Below are 26989 nucleotides of genomic sequence, written 5' to 3' on the forward strand. Positions count from 1 at the left end.
CAAACAAAACATCAAACCTCCAACAACACAGGAGACCTGCTGCAAGCCCTATAATCTACAGAGATAAGTAACAGCGTCTGCTTACGGCCTGTCTACTCCGCCACCCCTCATCAGAGACTGGCAGAAAGAGCGTCCATGTAACATAAGGTCCTTCAGATCTTACTCTAGCGTGGGATTCTCATCACTCTCGTCTATCTGAGGCAGGGTCTTACCTCCAGCTCCAGCAGCCCTCTTACCTCAGCCTGCTCACTGCTAGGATTATAGGCCTGTGCCACCTCATCTGCATAGTGTCACACTTAAGCCATGTGTATTTACTGTGTAAGACACACACACACGAACAGTTTTTAAAGGTATTTATAAAGTGAGTTTCTATGAGAGTGCTTCCCAATCAAAACAGTTTCTATCAACGCCAAAGCCCTCAGTACGCTCTGTTCTCTCCCCACAAAGGCGAGGGCTACCTGACTTTGTGATACTTACTCTTGCATATTTATCTGCTTCCTCAATTTCTTGGTGTATGTGTGCATGTTCACGTGTGGGTATGTGGGCACACGTTTGTGCATGCTTGTGAAGGCCACAGATCACACTGGGTTCCTTCCTCTGCTATTATTTTTGAGAGAAGTCTCACTGAACCTGGTTCTCACTGTTCACTAGCCCAGCTGGCCAAGACGTCTTCCTGTCTTTGCCTTACCTTCCCTGGGACTATCAGGATGGGACACTATGCCCAGATTTTTCTACTGCTACTAGACATCCCGCTGGCCTTTGTGCATGTGCAACAAGCACTTTATCTCCCTGTGCACACTTTCATATTTCTTTAGTCACCTAACCAAACGTACCTGACTAAATGTAACTTTAATGGTCTAATGTCAGTGCATAGTCTTACATGTTAGGCTTCTGGCACCCAACAGATCACAGTACATTTATTCACTAATATTAAAAGTCTTCTGGGTTGTTTCCAGTTTTGGACTATTATAAACACTGCTGCTGTGAACATCTTTGATTTAAATCTGATATACCTCCTTGGTCACCTCTATACAGAGCTTATTCTGGGGAGTAAAACTAGCAACACATTTTACTATAATTACATCTTAACTATATCAGGGACCAATATCTAAGCATTTAGTTTAGTCATAAAGTATAGAATAATGAAATTGTAAAAGCTATTGAATCTGCCAAAACTCTACAGATGAGAACTAATCTTATTTCTTGGTTCACAGAAATAAATTAGGTATCACATTACTATGTGGTTCAAAATAGAAATAAAGAACAAAGTAAAATACTCACACTCACAAGAAGACTAAAGGGATCCCACCCATGCAGACATTAGGTTCCTTAGATGAAAAGGACAGTGCTAAGGCAATAACCTAAGTACAACTAAGGATCCTAGGTAAACCAATGGTTGGAGGAGAACTAGCCTCTCTGCTCTGCAACTATCAACCCAAAAGAGATTTCTAAATCTCAAAACTGAGCTTCATCATGAAATATTGTCATAATGCGCTTGCCCCTAAATTCTGTAAATTGCAAACATACCAGCAATTAAAATTTTGTAAAAGGCTTGCATGCTGTTAATTAAAAAGTAAAACTCTAGATTATGAGAAAATATTACAGTAACATGAAAAACAAAGCTAGCTCAGCTGGCTTGCCCCACCCCAGGCCTGGGATGGAGAGGGAGGAAAGTGCTATTCCAAGAAAAGCTTCTAAGGCTGTCCCTTCCAAGGCTTTCCCCTCAGAGTTCCAGACACGGTGCCTCTTCTCCCTCCCAGTTCACAAGTACTTCTGTGTGCTAAGAGCAGAGGGCACCAGGTCAATATAATCTCAACTAAGTTTTAAAACAGTGTCACAAAGTATGTACAACCATCTCATTTTATGAAGGAGGGAAGGAGGGAAGGCTAAAGGGGGCTAATTAGCCAGCAATCATATGGTCAGTGAAAAAAAATCCTGCCACCATTCTTCTCATAACATTATAAATGGAAACAAGTCAACGTCACCTGAAGAGTTGACTGATTCTAAAAAAGCAAATGCAAAAAATAAACTTATTATAATTAATATGAAGATATAATTAAATGAAATTATAATTAAAGTTCAACATCAAGTTAGCAACTGATCTTCCTCACAGACTGGTAACTCACTAGCAGAAATTAGACTATAGAACGTCATAGGTGCTGCACACGTGCATCTTAATAATTCAGACATGTACATGGGGATTCATTTCTGGTGAAGTAAAATCAGCTAAAGCAAGTCTTGCTATAGAAGACATTCTGGAGCTGTTTTGTTTGTTTATTTGTTTGTTTGTTTATTCATTCGTTTATTTTTAAACAAGAGGAAGTAGGAATAAGGAGGAGAGAGGGGTTCGGAATTGAGACACGATGAAAACAAACCAATCTAAGAACAGAAAAGACAGCACTGGCATCATTTCCTGCCATTCAAGTGCTAAGAGCTGCCAAGGGCCTTCGACATATCTAGAGCAGACAAGTTAAGAACAAAGAGATCAAATATTTATTAGCAACATCTAACTCTGAGAGAAAGTTTTCCCATGATGGGGAGTATAAACTACTTCGAGTACAGAACTACAATTCCCTGATGTTTTTTAATCACAAATAGACTGACCAGGTTTAGAGAAATAAAATAATTTTTAAAACCAAAGTTTAAAAAAATGTATTTGAAGTAGAGTTGGCACCCAGTTAAGACTGTTCTGAGGCTGCCCTCACAGAGTGACACAGCGTAAACAGAGTCACCCAGTAACACCTCGTCAGTGGATTCCTCTAAGGGTTCAGTTTCAGTAAGTATGAGCAAGCCGGAGCAGAAAGAAGGTACTGGAAGAAGCCTGCAGAAACAATGCCTGTAATTTCAAAATGAGGCTAGAACAAGGGGAAAAATATTTTGCAAGCCAGTAAGATTAAAAAAAAAACAAACAAACTGGAGATGCTACAAAACATAAGCATGGATGAAGACCACAGAGGCATCGGTTTCGGGACACTTGGTAATGCCATCCAGAGTGAGCTGGCTCCTGGAAAATGGACAATCTATCTCTACAAAGCAGGCCTGAGAGAATTTTCTGGCATCCAGCAGCAAAATCTCATGTGAGCACATACAGCAGCCCGACAGCCCAGACGCAGGCAGCCGTCCAGAGAACTATGCTCCTTGCACTCAAGGACCGGCGGATCTTAGGTTGCTGTGTCCTTCACAGTTCACTCAGCTCATCAGGGGAGAGTTCATGGACCAAACAAAAAATGCACAGTGAAGTTCTTCCTAAACCTGGGTAGCCTGAAGATAATTTTTTGCTAATAAGTTTTAACAAGTCTTAATGAAGTTACCTGCTAATTCTAGACTTATGTAATTTTATATAGAATATTTACAGATTGGGAATTGTGTAAAAGGTTATACACTTAAGCCTTTTTAAAAACCCGCCTTCTTTTCCAGAATTAAGCACTTTTTTTGTAAAAGAACTTTTTCAAAAACACAGTCTGATTTTCCATACAAGGAAAACATTAAAATGTTTCCTACAGAATCAATCTATATTTTTATGGGTTCACACAGGTAAGATGGAATATCTCCCAAGACACTAAATATAAAGAATCAATGGAAGTAAACCAGGAGCTTTTAGTTTCTAAAACACTGAATTTATGCTACATAAGCCTAATAAATCATAAACAAGGTATTTGACATCGCTTTTTAAAAGACTGGAAAAAGAATTTGAAGTACTGCTGCACACTAAATACATACTTCGCAATCAAGTCCAATCAATTTAAGATGTTGAGCCATTAAACAAAACAAAGCCAACAAATCAACAAACAAAAACTAGCAAAAAAGATGATTTATGGCTGTCAGTACATAATCCCCAATCGTTCCTAAGTGCCCTGAGCGTTTGCTGTGTCCTTCCTTGTGACACTACTGTAGACTTAGTACTACAATGGCAGCATGTCCTAAGATGACCCTCTTTCCAGTAATCCTTATTTAAGGAACCAAGTTAATTTGGAAAATTCGAGATACCATCATGGAAAGCAAACTGTTGCTATCTAAAATTAAAAACCAGATTCTTACAACACGCTTCTCTGAGCCACTCAAATAGAGTTGAACCTCTCACTATTTGTACTAAAAATTCAAAAGATCAGATGTAGAGGAGCCCTTTTGTTTTGTTTTGCCTTATTACTTGTTCTTTGCTCTCCCTCTGTGTACAAGAATGAGAGTTTCTTTCCCTCTGTGTCCCGCAGGCTCAGTATTTTCCTGTGCAAACACACAGTTGATTAGCACTAAGATCTTAATTAGTTAACTTTCTCACTGAGGGTATTTGTTGTGACTTCGTTTCTCTTAATGCTTATCTGGCTCATTTTACCACACAAATATGTTGTAATAAAATTCCCTAAGTAGTTTTCTTCACTTAAATATTAGACTACAATTATACTTTATATTACTTTAAATTAAATGTATAATATAAATTAGACATTTAAGGGGGGTTGTTTCCTTTTGCAGAATAGGTAAGTGATAAGAATAAACTCTATGACCTTTATTTGCTACTAAAAAGGACTTTGAAAATTGCAATTCAGCAACATGATCTTTTGATGATCTTATTTGTTGGGCTTAAAGTACAAATTCTAAAAGCTAAAATATATATAAAATACAATAGAAGTAGCATTACAAATAATAAAAGTATCAAAAGTATTTCTTCTAGAATCTTATTTAAAATTATGTCCTCTTGCTAATTTCAGTGAGTATAAATTATCTTCCCTCACAGAAATCACTGTGCCAATTCCCTTGAGATGAAGTTATCAGATGGTTCACAAGTATTAAGAGTTTGGAAAAATGTCACATTTATTAAAAAAAAACCAAAACCTTAAAATAGCTTTAAACTGATGGAGGAGGGGAACAGCTCTTCTAAAACCATTTAATGCAATTATATATTTTTCTAAACAACTCTTGGGAGTTGTAACTGTGACCTACTAAAACTGTATGCTCCAAAACCATGTGTGACCCTTTTAACCACAAACGGTGCTGGGGTTAAGCATGAGACAAACATATATGCATGAGATATGGATAAAAAACATTCTTTTCAGGAGGGGAAGAAAGGAAAAATGCTTGAGAGTATCTGTGTGACAAAAAAGAAATGCATATAAGCACGAACTCCACTGTACATGGTGACTTCAGTGGTCACTAACAACACTTACAAAATGCTGTCACGTTCTGTGAAGAGATTTAAGCTGCTATACGAACTTCAAATAAAAAGGATTCACAATATTTTGTTTAGAACTCAGAAGAGGTCTAAAACACCAAGACCAGCTTACCTTTAATATTCCTAAAGACCCCCTTTTGGAAGTTGCTAACTAACAGTAGGGAACACCAGAGTGTAAGACAACTTATTGCTCCCCGTTCCGTAAAATAAAAAGCTTGTACTGTGCCAGGGCTGTCTTTGGAGCTGAGTGCCCAAAAAGACTACTTGCTTCATTTAATCTGAGAAATGTACCTAAACCTCAATCTGTGCTAGAACTAGAACTCGAATGAAGAAGCCATTGTCAATATTTCTTCATCAAGTATCCACATAGGTACTTCTAGTACACATAGGTACTGTACACAAAGAAAGCTTAGGTGTGAGCAGGAGAGACAGCTCAGCAGTTAGCACTAGCCTCACTCTGGCCTCTGAAGACAATGTGTAGACAATGGTGTACAGACAGACACACAAATAAGACAAGCAGACACAATACTCACATGGACAAACATTTCTAACATTAGAAGTGTAGGCACTTCACAGCCCAGAAGTCTGCTTTATCCCAATAGGTGACTAGCAAGTGTGAAGTTTCTTCCTGTGGCTTTCTGTGTGTGTGTGTGTGTGTGTGTGTGTGTGTGTTCCCGCAAATGCAGTGAGAATTTTTTTCTCAAAGAGAGAAACAGAAAGGTTTACTGGTACCTGAAAATAGTTAATTACGTGCATGCTTCTACTACAACAAGTACACTGAGATCCTCCTCACAGCCTCCTTAACTTCAGCCCTGAGTTCATTGAAAATCAATGTGAAAATACTCTGTACTCACTTTGGCACTCTATGAACTGATGAATAAAAGTGCAGTCCCCGCCACTCTTTGAAAGCAAGCGCTCTAATAAAGAAAGAAAGACCTTTAAGGATATAGTTTGTTGCTGTCTTGAAATAAACAACAGCGAAGGTAAATTTTTTTTTAATTATTTAACATAGGTAATTGAAAAGAACTAATAGAGTATATTAGAGTATATTAGTGAATCATTTTCAAGTTGAATTCAAGTGTAATTTATATAATCACTAGTTTACTCTGAATGGCTAGCTTTTAAAGGTACAGTTTTTATCCAAATAGCTCAAAAAATAAACAAAAACAAATATATTGCTTTAAAAAGCTCTCCCCCCTTTTCATATGTACCTTCCCCATAACATATGTGCAAATACTCTAAAGTGATTTGTGTTTTTATTACTGAATTAATTTCAGGTGTGTGTACTATCAGTCGCTCTTCCAAGACGTTGATTTTAATTAAGATTTAAAAACTTTAGAATACATAAAATCAGCCAGGCATGGTACCTTATGCCTAAATTCCAGACCACTAGGAGAATGAGGCAGGAGGACTGCCATGAGTTTGAGACCAATGTGGGCTGCACACACAGTGAGCTCCCAGGACAGGAGGACTATGGTATGCACCCCATCTAAGTAAGAAGCTGGGGAGGGGGGCGGTTACAGGCAATTCTGTAGACCTTTAAGGAATTGATGAGATAGATATTTTTATACATTCATGACAAATGGTTTCCTTTATCTACACTACATTACATTGTTTATCTCAACCCAAATTTCATGTCCCACCCAATGGAAAACAAGAGCTTCATAGATGGTTTTGCTTACTTAAATAAATTATCCAGTTTTGTAAAAAGTAGTTTACAAAGAGAAAATTAAAAATTAACATACAGTTAAAGAGTTTCAGCCCTTTTCTTACAATAACTCAACCGTAAGGTCAAGAGCTAACTTTTGAATCCAAAAGAGATTCCTCAGTAAGGTATTTGTATCTCAAAGCTGCACAAAGAGGTTCCAGAAGCTTGAGTGTAAAGGCTGGGCCTCAGCATGGCGACTACTGCAGACGGAAGGCACTCCGTCCACCCTGGAATGTGTACACTGGCCTAGCCCAGCACCACAGTCACTGTCCACCCTGCTCTTCTCCACCTCCCCTTGCCCATCTCTCTCTTGTCTTGGTGTCTGTTGTGACAGTCCCTCTTTGACACCACTCCTGTTAACTGCCTTCTTAACCTTTCAATTGTCATTTTCTTTTATTCCAGTTAAACAATAACCAAAGGGCCCATGCTATAGTTATAAGAGAAAAACAGGGGGAAGGAAGATTAGTACAATCTTTGTTTTAGAAAGATTAGTGAGAAGTATAATACAGCCCCAAATAAAAAAATTAAAAATTAACTGGAATAGAAATTTGAACAGTAATTTAGATAAATAGAATATGACAACTGGAGCTAACTAGAACAACAGAAGCTCTCAGTAGTTCAAAAAATGTCAAATTAAAGTAATTTTTACATAATCTCTAAACTAAACACTTTCAAAATTCAAACTATGCATATCACATTAAGTGTGAAAATTTGTTTGGACAAGTAAAGAAGATGTAGTATATACACACAACAGAACAGCGCTTTATTGATCATCTGCAAGAGAATGGATAGAACTGATGGTCAAATGTTAACAAGAGAAGCCAGACTCTTTCTGTCCCAAGCTTCTTTCATACATAAAGTCTAGATTTAAATGAATATATAACGTATGTGATGGGGGTAGTAGGAAGAGATTATGGGTGGGGAGGAAGTAGCCTAAAAAGATGGAGAACACAAAAGGAAAATGGGAGGAAAAAGACAAATACATGTCCTCCATGTACTCTAGCTCCAATCCATCTACAGGATGTAAAGGAACCATTGGGGAGAGGAGGAGTTGGTGGAGAGGGGACTATAAGGAAGAGTACACATGTACGACAATGTCATAAACCTTTAATACATGCTTACCAGAAAATGTTAAAACTCATTTTAAATCAACTTTAACATAACTAAAGACTTTATGACAGACCTGACACCAAACTTCAGATCAGTATTAATCAATTCCTGGTGATTCTTATTAAAGACGGGGAATCCCACTGTGGTGGTCTGAATGAGAATGGCCTCCACAGGCTCACATATTTGAATGGTTGCCCACCCCCCCTGCCGGAACCTCCCACCCCACCCCATTGGTAGAACTGTTTGGGAAAATTAGGGGGTATGGCCTTGTTGAAGGAGGTGTCACTGGGCGTTGACTTTGAGGCTTAAAAACCCAAGCCAGGCCACTTTTCTCACTCTTTCACAGCCAGCAATTTGCAAATCAGATGTGAGCTCTCTGCTACTTCTCCAGAGCCATGCCTGCCTACCCGTGTCATGATGGAGACTCACCCTCTGATACGGTATTGAATGTTTCCTTCTGTAAGTTGCTTTGGTCATGGTGTCTCTTCACAGCGGCAGAACAGTAACCAGGATACCCACTATTACTCACTAAGCTAAAACTCAATTACTCTACTTTTGCATGCAGGAACCCACAAAGGTCAGAACAGGATGCTGGATCCTCTGGAGCTAGAGCAGAAAGCGCTCTGAAGCACTGAGCCATCTCCCCAGGACCCTGTGCACTCTATTTTTAATAACTGAATCTGACCCTAAGATGTTTAGTAGACCAGCTTAGATAAAGTCTACGATTTAAGTAAAAAGGCAAATATATATGTGCCATGTCTTCAAAAGCACCTTTTACATACACGAGACAGCATTCTCGGAGTCTATATAAAGCATTTCAAAGATGACACCTCACAGTCTTTACTGAACTCAGGTCCTTAGGAATTGAGTTGGCACAACTACAGAGCACACTGCTATCATGGTAATCTACACGGAGCCAGATGCCGACCGGAAGGAAACAAGTTTCAGTGACATTGGTTAAAGTGAAAAATGGGGGTGGGGGTGGGGGGACTGAACATGGAAACACAAAGAGCTGGTCTATTTAGAATGCATGGTTTATACAAATAAGTTTCTGTTGGATGACGGTTTTCTTTATACCATGCTATACCTGTGCTGGTGTAGCCCCTGAATGCATATGCCACCAAGCCATTTAAACAACCCATGCTTACACCAAGCTATGTGCAGCATAAAATAAATACAGGACAATTTTAAGCACTTACTAGGGACAATTAATATGAAATGGCTCATTATTAGCCCTTAAATACTGGTTACATACTTAAATAACAATTTCTAAATTGCTGGTTAAATTACTACTAAAATGTGTTTTACTTGCTTCTTTTTAAACATTTACTATAGTTACTACACATTGTTAAACTTCTCATATATTGCTTTAGACAGCACTATTCTATACTACAATATATATAAATGATGCTTGTTTAAAAAGGGACAAAACCTTACAGTATAAAATCTGTAAAAGAGTTCATTGGAAGAACCACAAACTACACTATCTCTAGACACTGTTGACATTTTTCTCTTGCATCTACACTTGGTATTTTTCTCTACTACTTGAAGGGTAATGTTCACTTTAAAATTCATGAAAATTGTGGCTGTAAACTTTGGTGATGTTTTAAAAGGCAAATTATCATATTACAAAGTCCACTCTGCAATAAAATGTAGCATAGTGAGATGTTTGTACAAACGTAAGACCTTACTGTCAAAATGCTCTGCTAGTCATTCTCATGGTGTTTAACACACTGTCAACACAGACCCAGACACTTTAACAATGGGATAATAATTATAGCAAGGAGTACCCCATAACAATAAAAATTTTATTCATTTAATATTAAATTAAGGAGTTTATAACTATTCTCTAATAGGAAAGCAGACTACTAGTCTAAACTTTGGGGCAAAAATTTTACACAGTAATCTGACAACTCTAGCAAAAAGATGGTTTTGTATGTACATAAAGATACTGAATTGAAAAAATTAAAGTCCATAGCTTGTATTAAATAATATAACATTTGATACATATTCAAGGAAATATGAATTTAAATAAAAAGTATACAATCAGAAAGGAAAAGAAACAAAAATGGAAAACATAAAATCATTTAAGAAAAAGTACTAGAAGACGATGATTAACTCATTTAACAAAAGTTTGCTAAATAATACATAGCAAGTAAAAACTTTGGTAAAATGAATATAAACTACACCTTTAAAAATCCTCAAATTCAAACTCAAAAGCCTCAAATCTAAAACACTTGGGGCATTTTATAAAATACACAGAGAAGTCAAATAGCAATGGATACTTCTTTTCTCAAGAACCCTAAAATACACAATATACGCAATATTAGACCCTGACTGTACAGCTCACATCTACATGGCTAGCTGGGCCAGCTTTGGCAGCTACTAGAAGGTTTTTTTCCCCTTTTTGGGTTTGAATCCAAGGCATTGGCTTGGAAAACACATGAGGCTACATCTCCAGCTCATCCCTTTTTTTATTTCAAACAAATCAAAAGAAGCTGCTCATTAACTCTGACCTCTTGACATGACAAGGATATGACCTAAAGTTCCAGTTCTGGGATATAGAGATGGCTGCTCTTCCAGAGGTCCTGAGTTCAAATCCCAGCAACCACATTGTAACCAGATCCATCTGTAATCATATCTGGTACCCTCTTCTGGCCTGCAGGCATACATGCAGGCAGAAGGCTGTATGATGTATATATAATAAACATCTTTTAAAAAAAGAAGTTCTAGTTCTGACCTTCTAATACCTTCTTCTAAACTCCATATATTAAAATCAGCTGATAAGTATTCACTGAAAATAATTTAATCCTTAAGTACTCCACATATCCAGTGTAAGATTATGCACACAGCTGGAATTGGCTTTCCATCACTCTTAGAGGAATGAGGCAAACAGCCAATGAAAAGAACCGCACTACAGGACTATAGGATTAAAAAGCATCCATGTGCTGGGAGGGTGGCTCATGTCTCTGGTCTCAGTACTTGCAGGACAGAGACAAGCGGAGAGATCTCTGTGAGCTCATGGCCAGCATGATTTAAGTAGATCATTCTAACCAGCCATGGTGGCACAGTGAAATTCTGCATAAAAGAGAGGGAGCTGGGCTGGGGACGGGGGACAACAAAGAACAATGCAAACTGCTCGTCTAAGTTTGGTTGATTGAGAACTCCTGCTATCCAGAAAAAGAGGGTCAAAAACTAAAAGGAATTTTTAGATAAAGCATCCAATGGGACATTACATACACTGCAAATGGAGGCCTGGGCACCGAGTGTAATGAACAGCACTGCACAGACCTCCTGGAAGGTGGGAGCTATATGAAACAAGCTGCGGCTAGTAACTGGCAACATTTTCTTACCCAAGCCATTGTAGTTCCCACACAGCGAGGGATATCTAAGTGTAGATCACCTCTGTATCTTAGACTATTAAGGGAAGCTGGGTTTTAAACGACGGATTTAAATGTTATGTGAACGTTGTTGTATATATGTGTTACTTCAAGTACTAAAAATCAAGCATTTAGCTCTTTGTCCTACTTAAATGATAGAAGAATATCATGAAAAGAATATTTAATATTTTACGCTACCTTTTTCTGTGCTCCCATTTATTTTAGGCAAGAAGTCATCAACTTGTATCCCTAGGATTAAGACAGGATATCATTGCCTGATCAAAGAAAACTGGCTTCAAGTGTAAGGACAGCATTTAATATTTCTACTCACACTGACTTTGTATAGAACACTATTTGGAAGAAGAGTTCAAGCTGCCATTCTCTGCTAACGTGTGTGTGTGTGTGTGTGTGTGTGTGTGTGTGTGTGTGTGTGTGTGTGTGTGTATCCTGCTACTTAAGATCTCAAAGGCAAAGATCTGAATCAAAGTCTGAGCAATGGCGCCCACTGGTGGCATCGTGAGTACTGTAAAAGGAGATTTCCAAATACACAACCTTTGATCCTTGGTGAGTAAAACAGCAAATGCAAGTCAGCAGTGTGGGAAGTGAGCAATCAATGAGAATGAGGTTAGCAGCTAATGAAAACATCGCTAATTAAGTGACACCTACCTAAGCTGCTGCATTCTTTAAGAGTTTTCTCCTGCAGGGGTTCTAACCGTACTGTAAAAAAATAGTCCAAGAAAAAGGTATTTCACAGACAAAGAGAACAAAAATCAAATAAAACCACTTTCTGTCTCAGTCAGCTCACCTTGTAAAGCTGTCAGCCTCTCGTTGGTGAAATCGTTATCAGCTTGCAAAGCTTCTATTTTTGCCTGGAGCTCTTGTTCTTTTTCTTCCATGTCATCGATTTTAGCCTGTAATTCTTTCTTCTCAGCTTGTCCCTTCTGCTGGATTTCCTCTTGTTTTCCCTCTGCTGCCTAATGGGTAGGAATCTTCAGTAACTTCACAAAAGTCTCACCTTGCTTTAACTAGCCTAAAGCCAGGACTGACTTACACTTCTGAGAAATAAATTCAGAATTATAGAACATATTTATAAAGCTGATTTCCTACAGAAAACAAAGAGACTTGATGTGGAAAGTGAGGGATTCTGCACAGAGCTCACTACTACAGAGGAAAACTTAGAAGCAAACAAGGAAACCGGTAAACAAGTGCTAGAGTTTAAGTTAAATCCTCCACGTTTGTTATGTGGGAAGTATGTATTCCCAAATTTACTATTATTACATCTTGTTTGATAGTTCTAATTTACAATTATTATCTAAAAAGACAAACCCTTCCCCAAAACACCCCTCTCAACAAGAGACCTCTCTGAGAACTTCCGTGAGCTATGTTCTGCCTTCTCTGATAAATACCTACCTTGCAGGCACTCAACTGAAGGCAGGATCACTTTTCTTTTAATTAATTTCTAAGTTGATATCACAAAGTACTGTTTCCTATGACACTCTTCGTACATATGTGCCTAGACATTACTTTAATTCACCCTTATGATGGCCGCTGCCTCTCTGGCTGCCTCATCTCTCTTCCCACACTCCTTTTCTGCTTCTGTGGCACATACACTCTATTTTCTCTTCAGTCCCTCACAATCTCTTCCTTCCCTCTCACAACCTGCCAACACATATGAACAACACAAGACTTTTTTTTTTTTTTTTTTCGGAGCTGGGAACCAAACCCAGGGCCTTGCGCTTCCTAGGCAAGCGCTCTACCACTGAGCTAAATCCCCAACCCCACAACACAAGACTTTAAAGGACCAACTAGACATCACCCTATGGTCTGATGCCACTATTAAAAAATGTTGGGGTTGGGGATTTAGTTCAGTGGTAGAGCGCTTGCCTAGGAAGCGCAAGGCCCTGGGTTCAATCCCCAGCTCCGAAAAAAAGAACCAAAAAAAAAAAAAAAAAAAATGTTCCAGAGGGATCGCAGCTGGAACAGCGCCAGTGGCACAGCTGAAGGCTATGGTCAACATCCAAGCCAGCGACCCAAGCACCTCTGGATTTACCGCAGCACCACACAGCTGGTCCCTAACTCTGAGATGATGACCTAAAAATGAGGTTTTAAAAGCACCTGATTATATTAGATGTTGCTAATTCTTCTTTAAAACTTTATTATTATAATACGTACGTGTGTGTGTGTATGATGCGTGGATAAGTGCACATGGGGGTCAGAGCACGACTCTGTGGCATTGATCCACCGCCTTCTACCTTTACATGGGCTCCTGGGAGTGAACTCGAGATATCAGGCTTGTGTCATCCCATGAAACATTTCACTATGGGTTTTAATTCTCTCTATTAATAATCCATCCATCTATCAATCATTATTATTGTGTGGGTGCCTGCATGTCTGTCTATGTATGTGTGTCTGCATGTGTGTGTTTGCACATGAGTATTACACACGGCTAAGTTCTAGTGCATGGGTAGCAGGGCCCTCAAGTGGAGGTCAGAGGACAATTCTGGGGCTTTCCTTCCTTCCACCACGGGTTCTATAACCAAACTCGGGCCTTCCAGTTTGCATGGCAGTGCCCACACTGAGCCATCTCACCAATTCATATCATATTGATTTTCATCTACTTCCGAGTGTGTATTGGACAACGCGGTTCTTCTTCTTAGTCTATGCGATGCTGAAGCACTCATGAAGTGCTAACTACACTTCCACCCAGAAGTATGTCTACTTCAAAGGGTTTTACTTTTCAACAGTAATAGAAGGTAGACTAAGTAGAATACATTTTCTATTTTTACTATCAGTTTCAACTTCTTAATTACCCAATTTTACATCAACAGCCATTGGGTGACTCATAACCTTTTTTTTTTTTTTTATTAACTTGAGTATTTCTTATTTACATTTCGAATGTTATTCCCTTTCCCGGTTTCCGGGCAAACATCCCCCTAATCCCTCCCCCTCCCCTTCTTTATGGGTGTTCCCCTCCCCATCCTCCCCCCCATTGCCGCCCTCCCCCCAACAATCACGTTCACTGGGGGTTCAGTCTTAGCAGGACCCAGGGCTTCCCCTTCCACTGATGATCTTACTAGGATATTCATTGCTACCTATGAGGTCAGAGTCCAGGGTCAGTCCATGTATAGTCTTTAGGTAGTGGCTTAGTCCCTGGAAGCTCTGGTGACTCATAACCTTTTAAGCTGTTCGCATGTTAGTGACAAGCTTAATGTGCTTTCAGGTATTTAAATATAAGCTGTGATGGTGGACTAAGAATGTCCCCCAGAGGTCACATGTTTGAATACTTGGTCCTCAGTTGGTAATGCTGTTTGAGTAGGTGTAAGAAGTGTGCCGGTGTGGGAGGAATTATGTTACAGGGGATAGGCTTTGATGTTTCAAAGCCTCGAGCCATTCCCAGTGAGCTCTCAGCCTCCAGCTCCAGCTACCATAGCTGTGGCTGCTACACTTACCCGTCCACGATGCTGATAGGTTCCTACTCCTCTGGAACCCTAAGCCCAAGTAACCTCTTCCTTCTATAAGGTATCTTGCTCGTGATATTCTATCACAGCAATACAAAAGTGCTAATATACATACCTTTAATTTATCAGATAAATCTTTAATTTCATTAACTGCTCCATTATATTTATTGGCTAATTCTCTCAACTCTTCCTGAGTCCGCTCATTCATCTCCCTCAGGTGGGTACATTCATCTTCAGTGTTACTCAGACTCCGCTGCAAGGCAAGGTCACAGGCGACTCACTCAGGAGAGAACGGCACTCACTTAAATGTACCATCAGTGCAATCTGTCTACATCAGCATTTGGACTAAATTTATATACAGCTAAGTTAAAGACAAAGTAATCTCAGGAACACGGACACTAAGACACGATTGAGAGCTGCCTATTATTACTCAAGTATGACTTCTCGCCTTGAGTTAGTCTAAAGCCAACAACTTCTTTTCCATTTGCTTTTGAAACAGCACTACACTTAAGCCGGCTTCAAGTTCACCCTGGAGCACGGCGAGCCTGGTCTCCTATGACTCTCCCTCTCCTGCCTTAGACGCCCAAGTGTGGGGATTACAATAGGACACGTTATCACACCCACAGTCCTTAAAGCAACAAGAAAACCACCTAACAACTCATCTAATGTGAAAGCAGAAAGATGCTTAATCAGACATCAATGAATATACAGCACATATTATAGAATTAGACCACACTACAAACTGTCCACGTCCTCACACACAGTGTCACTCTAGAGCAACAGTTTTAACTTTTATGGGTACAGTGACCCTCTTACAGGGTGCCTAAGACCATCTAAAAGTGTATTCACGTTATGATTAACAGTAGCAAAATTACAGTTATGTATGGAGTAGCAACAAAAACAATATTCTGGTTGGGGTCTCGGCATGGGCACTGTATTAAAGGTCTCAGCACTAGGAAGGCTGAGAGCCACTGCTCTAGAGGGTGGGTCAAGTGGTAAAGTTCTCAGCCTTAAGTGACCAGACTCCACTGAAACCAGCAACCTCTATGACAAAGATCAATTCCCATCAGACATGGTATCAGCATGTGTTTAGTCCCACCACGTGGGAAACAAAAGTACTTCAGGGGCCAACGTGGTGTACGTAGCAAATTCCAGACCAGGCAAAGGTAATTTAGTTCCCAGCATCCATATCAGATGGCTCAAAACTGTCTATAACTCCAGGTCCAGTGGATCCAAGGCATCGGACTTCTATAGACACTTCCACTCGCATACAACACCCACACATACTATTTTAAAAGTAAAATAAATCTTTAACCCAATAACAGTAAAAGTGAAATACCTCCACTTCTGAGAGTTTTCTAACCACTTCAATTTTCTCCTGAAGAACCCGCCTCAGGGACTCTTTGGCTGTGGTTTCATAGCTATGTTTATCCTCCTGCAACGCTACCAGCTCCTTCCGTAAGCTATCTTCTGTTTGATTCTAGCATAAAAGACACGCACATTACACCTAAGTCACTTTCCTTTGAAAATTGCTTATCATTTGAAAGAAACACATTATAATACTCAAAATTATATGTTAAGATACCCTCAAATACAAATGTTGGACTACTATTAACTTCAAAGTTATATCAGTAAATTATGCCTTCAGAAATTATACTAATTTCAATAGAAATGAGTTAAAGGCAAATAGTTTCTCTCAAATATTAAGATTAATTACTTGTATTCTGTGGAAGCCATCATAAGTTTTATTTGTGAGCAAAAATCATTGCTATCAAAGGCCCCAATCGTTTTAGAACAACAGCTAAGACGAGAGTAGTAAGAGTTTCTTCATGAGGACAAAGAAGACAGACTGCAGGTGTGAGATGAGCAGAGCCTGAGGCTAAGCATGGAGCTGGGAACCATCAAGGTTGGTGAGACCACCCGCCAGAGAGCCAACCTCAAAGCACTTCTTCACAGAGACCAGAATAATCGATCATCGACAAAGAGAACTACAAGTGTAGTATAGTGACTCATTGTCATTTGCTGTTGTATAAAAAATAATCAATTTATTCTGTTTTAATCTAGTAAATAATTGAGGTAGACTTGCTTTTTGCTTTTTTCTGTAGAAAATATACTTCAAAGTAATAAAATGGCTCATGAAGGAAGAATTCTCTTTGAAGTAAATGAAGTGACAGAATTGCAATACTGTGTTAAATATCCTGAATGAACTAATGAACCTAGTGAAGAATCATCAGTGGACAGTAACGTCTTAAAAGGAAAGCCACCTGCCATTATGCCCTTGAAGACCACCACCATCCATGAAGGGAACAAGTAAAACAAGTATCACAACATCTATATAACCCAGGCCAATTATCTACTGTTTTATGTCTTAAAGAACCAGAAAAATGTTTCAATGACAGTACAAACCAAGTTATGTTCCAGAAGGCAACCCCTCAAATTCAATAAACATCAACTGTAATAGAGAAAGCAATCCCAACTGAACACAGGTACGTACCACATGATTCTCCCTACTTACAGGTGTGCTTGAATTTTTTTCACAACAAACATGTAAAAGAATTGTGGAACTATAGAAAGGTTTTAGCATAAACTCAAATAACAAAGACCTGAAACTACAGAAAACCCATGGATTCTTCCTTGTGTACCCAAGGTTGAATACCTACTTTGGAGCATGCCTGCAACTGGTTCCCCATAACTTCTAACCGTGATAAGAGTCTATCTTCATCTATTAAAGCCTGTTGAAAAAATTAGATATAAATAAAAACTCAGAGTAACAACAGTAAAAAATATGTAGAACAGATTTTATTGCCAACAAAAAGAAGAAAATCAAAAAATTCAAATAAGATCTGCTAAAAAAAATGTTGTTTTGACTTTTGTTCTTTAGTTAAGGAATAACTTTACTTTTGTTTGCCAGAGAATCTTACTTTTAATTCATTCAACACATACAAAAACAAAAAACAAAAAACCCAAAAACAAAAAACATAACCACCCTATCAAATGGTTTAAATGTTTCTTAAATATTAAGAAAGTAACCGAGGACCTGCCAACTAGTATCTGAAGCCTCTTGGGTGATGGCCAGCAGCCGCTGAAGTGTGGCTAACTTCTGTTCCAACATCTGTTCCCGATGTAAGGCCTCCTAACAAAAGTCACAAAAGAAGAAATTCTAGTGAATTCAGCAGCACGATTCCTCAGAAGAATAACCTCAGTCTGGTTTGAATATATTCTCATATTGCACCCTGGATATGTCTCAGTATTTAGCCCACCTACATGTACCATGTAATAGGTCGTCCAGATGTTAACTTCCCCCACATGGCAAACAACTTACTCATTTGTTTTCTTTTTCAAAACACAGATGAGAAAAATTAACAAATGCTTTTGTTTCTGCCTGTATTTAATAAATGCATAGATGTGTTTGTGAAATGTTTATATATCTCAGAACAAATGTATTTCGAACTAAGGCAAAACAATCTGGTCAACATCAAAAAGTACAACAGCTCTCCAGCATAGCATTGAAAATAGTAATAGCTTTCCGTTTTCCTTTTTAAATATCATTTAAATACCCACATGTATTTGAGAGCTCGTGGCTCATGGCATTTTCAAGTGCTCTGACTCTCTCCCTGATTACCTCACAGAGCAGTAATTAACACTGCTAAAAAGGAGAGACCACTAAATATCAGCTTGAAGTAATAAGGGGTCAAAGGAATCTGTGACTCTGGTGGAGGGCACAGGGGAGCAGGAGTACTCAGGTGGTCAGGGTTGATAGCTGAGAGCAGCATCGCCTCTCAGGCTGTGAGGGTAGAGCCTGAATCACTCAGTGCGATGTTGGCACCTCCACCCTCTGCTGCTCCCCACAGTACACGAAGGACGCTGGCACTCTATCTGGAGGCCATCTTGGCTTTAAATAGAGCACTTAAGTTTAAACATCAATTTATTGTTCTCCATATCCCTGGTAAGCAATGACTAGGGAAAATCTGGCCTAATATATACTTAGACATACTTTGTTTTAATGTAGACTGAGTAATCTAATAAAAACACCATCACCTGAAAATCCACATTAAAACAGTTATTTACCATATTTTATTTTAAGCTCCTGAGACATTCCTAATATTCAGGAAGTAGCAGATACAAAATGTTTAACTTAGGAACAAAGCTGCAGCCAACCAGTTTTAGAATCTGCCTCCACTAGATGGTGTCATTACATCTTTTTAAAAATTCCATTCCATTAGTTTCTTAATTCTGAACCAAACTGCAACATGTACTTGTGTGAATGGCCTTTTAGGTCTAAGGTATAAAGAGCATATATTTCAGCTTTGTTTGAAAGGGTTCACAGTTTACATTAGAGTCTCATCAAGTCAATAAGGATTATACAAGAAGAAAAAGAGGAGACGGGACAATTCCTCCCAGAGTTAGCAAAGGTAAGTGGACACTCAAAGAACTGAGAGAAAGGGTGAGGAAGGATGGGAAGTTAAGCATGAGGGTCTCATCAGGATGAAGGCATCCACAGCACACAGAATGTGGCCAATCATTTAATCTACGTGTTTCCTATATAAAAATGAAGTGTAAACATACCTCAACATTTTCTCTTACCTCTCAAGAGAAACCCACAAAAACTGACTGACATTAATCATTTAATAAGAAATGACTAATGACCTTCAACATCATGTGTTTTTATGCTGTGGGCACTATTGAAAGTGCTTCACTAATATCAAATCACATTTCCTTCATAATGTGTGCTTATCAGTTGCTTTGGAAGTCCAAAGGTTGCTTGGATTTTTGTTCTTTTTAAACTCTTAGAAGATCAGATGTTAAAGCGAGGGGTCAGATCTAGTGAGACCTGATCCAATATGGCTGAAGAGCCCTTGCTTAACTGATGAGCAAACGTGCAGAATCGCTTCCATGGCTTCCACGGTGTTGGTGGAACGTAAGAGCTAAGTGATATGTTAGTTGTTTCTGTACCTTACATAGATGCACATGTCCTTAACTGCCAACTGACAAAAGGACAGAGGGTCACTGGTGTTGGCTCCAAGGTTTTAAAGAGAACACAGCTAAAAGCCTACACAAATAAAACTATTCACTGAAGGTCACAGAACTGAGCAGAAAAACCAAGATCAAGATCAAAAAACTCCAATCCCTAAACTTCTATACCGAGTTTCCTTTAAACCATCTAGACTGTAGTACCATCACTCAAAGCCTGCACAAATAAATGAAACAAAACAAAAAACACTTCTCTGCTTTTAGATTTGTGTCTCTTTAAAGAAAGAATTAAGTGTTCCAGGGGCCTTTCCAAGTGGCTGCTCTGTGCTCTGGAACCTGAAACACAGTTCAAATGGGGTTCAGGGGTCTAACTGTCAAACTACTCTAAATTCAGAGCAGGGGCAAATCACACTGCATGTGTGATGCTGTGTAAATTGTTAACTTCCCCTGTCCCTTTGTTACTCCACATGGACAAACAAGACTGAGACCAAAGGAACCATGAGAGGTGAAGGGATACAGCGGAGGACGGCATATAACAAAGAGTACACAATGGTGTACTCCTATCCCACAGCCAAACCTGGACATGTTTAATTTTATTCAAAAATCACTTCTGAATCCCCTCATGTGGAAGAAAAGAGAAAGGTTCTCTTGCACATAAGCTTATCTTCTCTAGACTCAGCAATCCCGACTCCTTTTTCTTCACAAGATCTATTTTTAAACCTTCATTCTTCCTTAAAAACTATTTCTTGTGTACATGTTTCTAGCCAATATTTTTTATTCTGTATTTATAAACTGGCAAAATAAAATCTAAGTTACTCTTAAAGGCTAAGAATTTTCAAGATTTACTTTTACCTGTAGATACTGAGAAAGTTGGAACAGTTCCTGAGAGTACATACTTGGAGTGTTAGCAGCAACCTAGAAATAAAGCACATTGTCACCAATCACAGAAACAGTATATCAAAAAGGTCATTAAGAGCCAACAAGAGGGGTTGGGGATTTAGCTCAGTGGTAGAGCACTTGCCTAGCAAGCGCAAGGCCCTGGGTTCAGTCCCCAGCTCCGAAAAAAAGAAAGAAAAAAAAAAAAGAGCCAACAAGATGGCCCAGCAGTTAAAGCTGCCTGCTGTCAAGCCTGCTAACTCCAGTTTGATCCCTGTGCTAGATAGTTTTATGTCAACTTGAACAGGTTAAGGCGTCTGAGAGGAAGGAACCCTAGTTAAGAGAATGCCTCCATAAGATCAGGCTATGCAGGCAAGCCTTTTTTTAAATTAGTGATTGATGGGGACTGACTCAGCAATTGTGGTTGGTGTCATCCCTGGGCTAGTGGTCCTGGGTTGTGTAAGAAAGCAAACCAAGCAAGCCATGGGTAGCATGCCAGTGCAGGATCAGGGGCTGCTCTAGGTTCCTGCCCTGTTTCAGCTCTTGTCCTGACTTCTTTTCATGATGAAGAGTGCTATGGAAGACTAGCCAAATAAATCCTTCCTCCCCAAGTTGCTTTTGTCACGGTGTTTATCACAACATAGTGACCCTAACTAGGTTGATCCCCAACACCCACATGGTAAAAGGAACAACTCCTGTGAGTTGTTCTCATCTCCACTTGCACAGTGAGTATGCAGGAAAAATAAAAATAAAATACATTGAAGAATTAAAACAAACCAATTCTATGAAACATCTATTTTCCTAAATAGGCAGATAACAGATTTTAATTGACCTAGTCTCTTAATTCTCAATTACTATGTAAATTAGTTCTCAAAATATTCCTGCTATCTATTCAGAATGTACAATGGTATTACACTGCTCACATCAGCTTTGTAAGCAAGATGATGAAGCAAGTGCTACTCGTAAGACTTTGTAAGACAAATCACAAACTTAGCGCACAAAGGTATTGAATTTTTTCATAACCCAGAAATAATAATTCCTAATCAACAGTCATATATTTTTCCTTTAAAATTCATCACTAATTACTTCATTAATATATCACAATTTACTTAGAAATAAAAATCTTCAAAATATTACTTTGAAGCACATGTTAGAGGACAACATGAAATCTCTCTTCACTCACTAAAAAACAAAAATTAAAACAGAAAAAAAAGATTCTACCATTTTGTCCAATATCCAAAGACAATGAAAACATTTTATTATTGTATGTAAATTTTAACAAAATTGAAAATAGTTCCAAACCTACAAATCAGCCTCTGCTTTAGAACCCAAATGTACTAGGTCAGCCCCAGTAGGGTTTTTCAAAACCATCGAATATAGAATTGCTTCACTCAGAAAGAAAATGAAGGACAATGACAAAGGTAAATGCAATGTCAACTAAACAATTTTGCTTTTGATCACAAAATTTTTGCTTTGATCACAATTATTTATCATTGACGCCTATAGTTTCAATGCACAATCACTCATAAACAAAAGAAAAATACTCTAGCAATTAATTACTACAGTTTCTAATCAGGTGGTATCAAAAGCGATATTCAATGACACTAAAAGAATAACTCCTGTAAGCCCTTATTTCAGAGCTGCTTTGCTGTATGGGTAAGCAGTGAGGGAAATCCCCAGACAGAACTGTACTTCAGTAGAAGGTAACCGTTGATACCACTTACCTCTTGGCCAGGCACAAAACCAGATACACTTAGAAGTCCTTGGGCTACAAAAGCTTTTTCCAAAGAAACATTCATTCCAAACTCTCCAGACAGTGAAGGTTATATTGTAGGTAAGACATATTAAATATAAACATGTCAATGAGAGTCTGGAAAACACCCATTCACAACTTACTTTGTCTACAGGACTCGGTAATGGAGCATGGATGACACTGCAAAGTAAAATATAGAATTTTTATCTAATTTCCTGAAAACAGAGGAAATGGCACCAGAACGGCAGAGTATCTTGTCACAAAACTCATACATCTGCTCTCATGTAATTAAAAGTCTGGCAATGATCTTAAGACATTTTTCTAAAACCCAACTAATACATCTATAATCTGCTTTTTACTCATCATTCTTCTTAAGATAAATTTCAAGTATAAAATGTATTAAGCATCTTCTAAGGGCCCACTATTTACTGAGTGCTGGGATGACTCCTTTTTTTTAAACATTTCAACACATTGAACTATCTTTTAAATCATGTATTTTTAATTTGTAACATATATATTTTAAAAAGTTAAATACTACTACATAGAAATCTTTAATAAGTAAAGTTCTTTAATAAAGTAAAGTAAACAGGGTTATAAATTTGCATCATGCTCTAGTGAAGAACAACTTTAGCTATCAAGACAGTGACAAGCATTCCTCACCTAGGCACCGTGAACTAAATGAAAGTTTACATGTGTGTATGAAACTGAAGTCAGTGGAGGAAACACAACAACAGGGTCATTAACTGACACTAATTCCCCTTGGGGCCTGACACAGAACTCTTGACAGAAAAGCAGCAGCAATTAAGCCGTAAGGCTCTGCTTACCAGCTAAAAGGCTAATCAATACAGGTCTCATGTCCTGGACCCATGAGGCGGCCTCCACAGTTCTTAAGTATTAAAGGTATTAATGTAAACAAGTGGCTTAAACCAATACAATAGTGACCAACCCATCACTACCTTCTACTCTCATGAGGAAGGTAAGCTAAGGAAGCCAGGGCCCCTATTTTACACAGCCCTGTTAAGATACTATGTATGTCTTGAGGCAGGTGAGGGATGCAGAGCAAGGATGTCACCTGCACCCCCTACACTACGCATCTTAGAAAGCAATGGGGTGGTGACAGCCAGCTGGAAGGCTGATTGGGAAAGTCCCCAGACTCACCTGGTAATGCACGTGTGAATGCTGAGAAACTGACCAGGTGTGGCACACGTGGTGGAAGGTTAAGCACCAGCACCCATTTTCTGCACACCAGGAATATCTTACAGAGAACTTACTGAACATGCATAAATCTTACACTGTATTTATTTGATAACATGTCTGTGTCTCAGGAATTATGATTCACCCCTGCATCCACAGAGCCTATCATAAGACCCTAAGGAACCTATGTCTAGTGAAGGTTTTAAAAAGTTAAAAGTGACTACAGATATTCATACTATAAAACTCAAATGGACGTATTAAACTTTGTATACATCCCTTTTTTCTGTCGATACACACACACACACACACACACACACACACACACACACATTAACACAAAAACTCTAAATGAAACAAATAGATCTTTTAAAATCTGGTTTTCTCAGTGACATAAGAAGGAATTCTCTTTCTTCATAAAATCTGGTTAACCAATAAAACAAAACAAAGCAAAACAAATGAAGAAACCTCAAAAGCTAAAGAAGTCACATAACATATTCTGCAAATAGACTTGCTTTTTACAGAAACTATATGGGATATGGGTGTGCTGTGTTTGAATTGTTGAAAACTTCTTGTATATACAAAGAGTATAACAAGGATATGTTATTTAGTGCTAGGTTTGTAAAGCGATAAGCAATTTCTATTGTTGGAAAATTATAAAATATAACAAAACTAAGAAACAATCAGAACTACCTACTGAAGATCTTAAAAACACTATACACTATTTACACAGTAGGCTTGGCATGTATTCAACCACTAATAGCCTCTTAAACAGGGGCTGGGGAGACTCCTTCGTAGTAAAGCCCCCACTGCTCAAGCATCCCCAGCACTTTTGTAAAAGTCGGGAGCTATAGCATGCCTATAACCTCAGCACGTGGAAGGTGAAAACGGGTAGATCTATGGGGCTCACTGGCCCTATTCCAGTGAGATCCTGCCATTGCACACAGTTCCCAAGGATCAACACCTCTGAGTGTGCCCTAGCCTTCCACATGTAGGCAAAACACATGCGCATAAACATTCACACATATAGTCACGAAAAGACACACAGTTAAAAGTTTTAACTATTAAAGGACATTGACAAAAACTGTGTCTTAAAGAAGGTGAAAGGCAAGCAGCCAATACTTGGCATGGTCGTCCCTCCTCTGACTGCCACAAGCCCTGGCACCCGGTACACTCACACACACAAAGATGAGGCCCACGTATTTTATTAGATGGACCCTAACAACACAAAAGACATACAGGACTGCTCAAAGCTTTTAGCTCTATCAAAAAAAATCTCCTATCAACCACATTTCATACCAACTGCGAACACTAGTCTAAGCTGTATGGATTGATTAGCTCTTCTATGACTGAAAGCTTACTCCTTGACCCATAAATTAATTAGGTTTCGTTAAGCTCAAGTTCTTCAACTTTACTGCCACTTAACAAACTGTAATTATTACAGTTTATAATCTCTACTTGTATCAACTGGCCATAAAATTACAGGAAGGAAAAACTACAGTAGGCCCTAAGATGACGGACAGGAGAGACTACTACAGTCATGGGAAGGAAGGGACGGACTCTCTCCGCTTTACTCTTCCTGCTCCCTGTGCAGCTTTCCCTTAACTCTAGACATTTTGGCATCATCAAAATCATGCAAACCACTAGTAAATTATAAACTGTAATAACAGGAAGCTCTTTTGAAGGAAGGAAACAAGCATCTAGCATAGTTAAGACCTTTCTAAAATTAAGAGAAATAAGCATTAATATTTAAATACTTCCCAGCCCTTTCCACACCTCACAGTGTTAATCTGTAAAAGGCACAAGATATACTTATGTTTACATTTTAAACTCTAGATCTCACGGTATGACTTGATATTGCTTCATATAAAACATAAAGTACAACTTTGGGGAGATTATCTTTTAACTCCCATTAAAAAATTACTAACTATATTGACATCTTCACATTTTGGAACATAACAACACATTAACTCCACAGACAATCACAGTGTAAAATGTTCTATATCAAAAGGAACAAACATATCCTAAATATTGCAAAAAGCAGCTAATTATCCACTCAAATATACATTGTAAAATTAAACTTGGAAACAAAACCTTTACCTCTGATAAATTATTTACTAAATATTCAAATAATATGAAAAGTAATTAAAACCGAAGTATATGTCAAAAGGTACTATATTAACTTTTAATATATTAAGTAATCTTATAGTATAACAGTATGTCATCACTCTGAGTATTACCAACCAAGATAATTAACCCAAAACTGCACAGCACGAAATCATACTCACTCTGAACGGAGTCGGGCTTCCATACCATCTGGTAGAAAAAGTTTTATTGTGGAAACAATACACCCATGGGTAACTGGTTAAAACAAATAAAATAATTGTTTAAAAATATGAAGCTTGATGGGTCTCATATCTAAATTTGTATTTCATTCATAAAAGTAATAATTCCTAGAAAAGTAAATATAGCTAGTGGTTTGATGATAGTATGTACCTACTAACAGAAAAACTTTCAATCCCTTAACAATGGAAAGTACAGAAATAGTACGAGAAGGTGAAACACCTTTGACGTCACACCTAGCCTACTGACTTCTAAAAAGTCGTCCTTTTCTTACTTGCTCTGTCTCCCCACCACACCTCATGGAGGCCCTCATGGCCCTCATGCTCAGTTTAGAACATGTCACATACTCCTCCCAAGTCACAGACAAGGAAATCTAGCGCCTCTCCGCTGCGCCCTCCTCACAGTTGCTCTGACTCACACAGCAAACCCTCCAGGGCAGGTTTCTTACAGTCTTTTGTCTGTCCATCTTCAATACCTTTTGATATTCTCACTGCTTTCCTAGTGAAGGGTTTGAGAGACAAACCTCCCACATGCAGCCAACTGTACAGACCATGAGCCTTTTATAGAAAGGTGTCTCCCAATGTAAGGACTGATGGTTCTGATCTCTCTGTTCTTAAACACCACACCGCTGGTGGGCTCAAAAAAGTGTTAGTTTACTAACTGACTGAAAGCTGATGTGGGCAGGCAAGACACACTGTATACTGGTTTTAAGATTAGTGCTTACAGTGATGTATACATCTGCCAAGACTCACTGAGTCTTATTAGCAAGACTGGAATATGTGATATACAGTAGTTTTATTTAGTTATATAAAATAGTTTATTATACATTTGTATTTTACTACATATTAATATTATGTGATAATATTGTACATTATAATATATTATATAGTTACATAAAATAGTTCTATTGATATATCAATATATATCAATAAAATTATTATAACAATAATTATTTCTTTAGGATATATGTTGAATAATTATAAACATAGCATCAAAATGATAATACAAAGTAATATGACTATCATCTGGAAATGT

The 26989-nt window shown here is 38.4% G+C and overlaps 1 protein-coding gene across 50 annotated transcripts in view; it reads right to left on the reverse strand.

Annotated features, from left to right (window-relative positions):
* Slmap (sarcolemma associated protein) overlaps nt 1-26989 on the reverse strand; it is a 118084-nt gene that overhangs the window by 33569 nt on the left and 57526 nt on the right. For 8 of the 50 annotated variants that reach the window (XM_087587622.1, XM_087587623.1, XM_087587598.1 and 5 more), the window contains 11 exons: nt 25900-25972; nt 22564-22600; nt 20644-20706; nt 17858-17953; nt 17481-17552; nt 16160-16300; nt 14936-15073; nt 12168-12336; nt 12029-12079; nt 11561-11611; nt 6019-6081 (listed from right to left, as the gene is read on the reverse strand). In XM_087587622.1, coding sequence (XP_087443748.1) covers nt 6019-6081; nt 11561-11611; nt 12029-12079; nt 12168-12336; nt 14936-15073; nt 16160-16300; nt 17481-17552; nt 17858-17953; nt 20644-20706; nt 22564-22600; nt 25900-25972 — 954 coding nt within the window. The remainder of the gene's footprint in view (nt 1-6018; nt 6082-11560; nt 11612-12028; nt 12080-12167; nt 12337-14935; nt 15074-16159; nt 16301-17480; nt 17553-17857; nt 17954-20643; nt 20707-22563; nt 22601-25899; nt 25973-26989) is intronic. The other 42 variants (XM_087587629.1, XM_087587631.1, XM_087587603.1 and 39 more) reach the window with 6 other exon arrangements.

This window comes from Rattus norvegicus, chromosome 16 (assembly GCF_021556685.1).
Source record: "Rattus norvegicus strain SHRSP/BbbUtx chromosome 16, alternate assembly SHRSP_T2T, whole genome shotgun sequence".
NCBI classification, from domain to species: domain Eukaryota; kingdom Metazoa; phylum Chordata; class Mammalia; order Rodentia; family Muridae; genus Rattus; species Rattus norvegicus.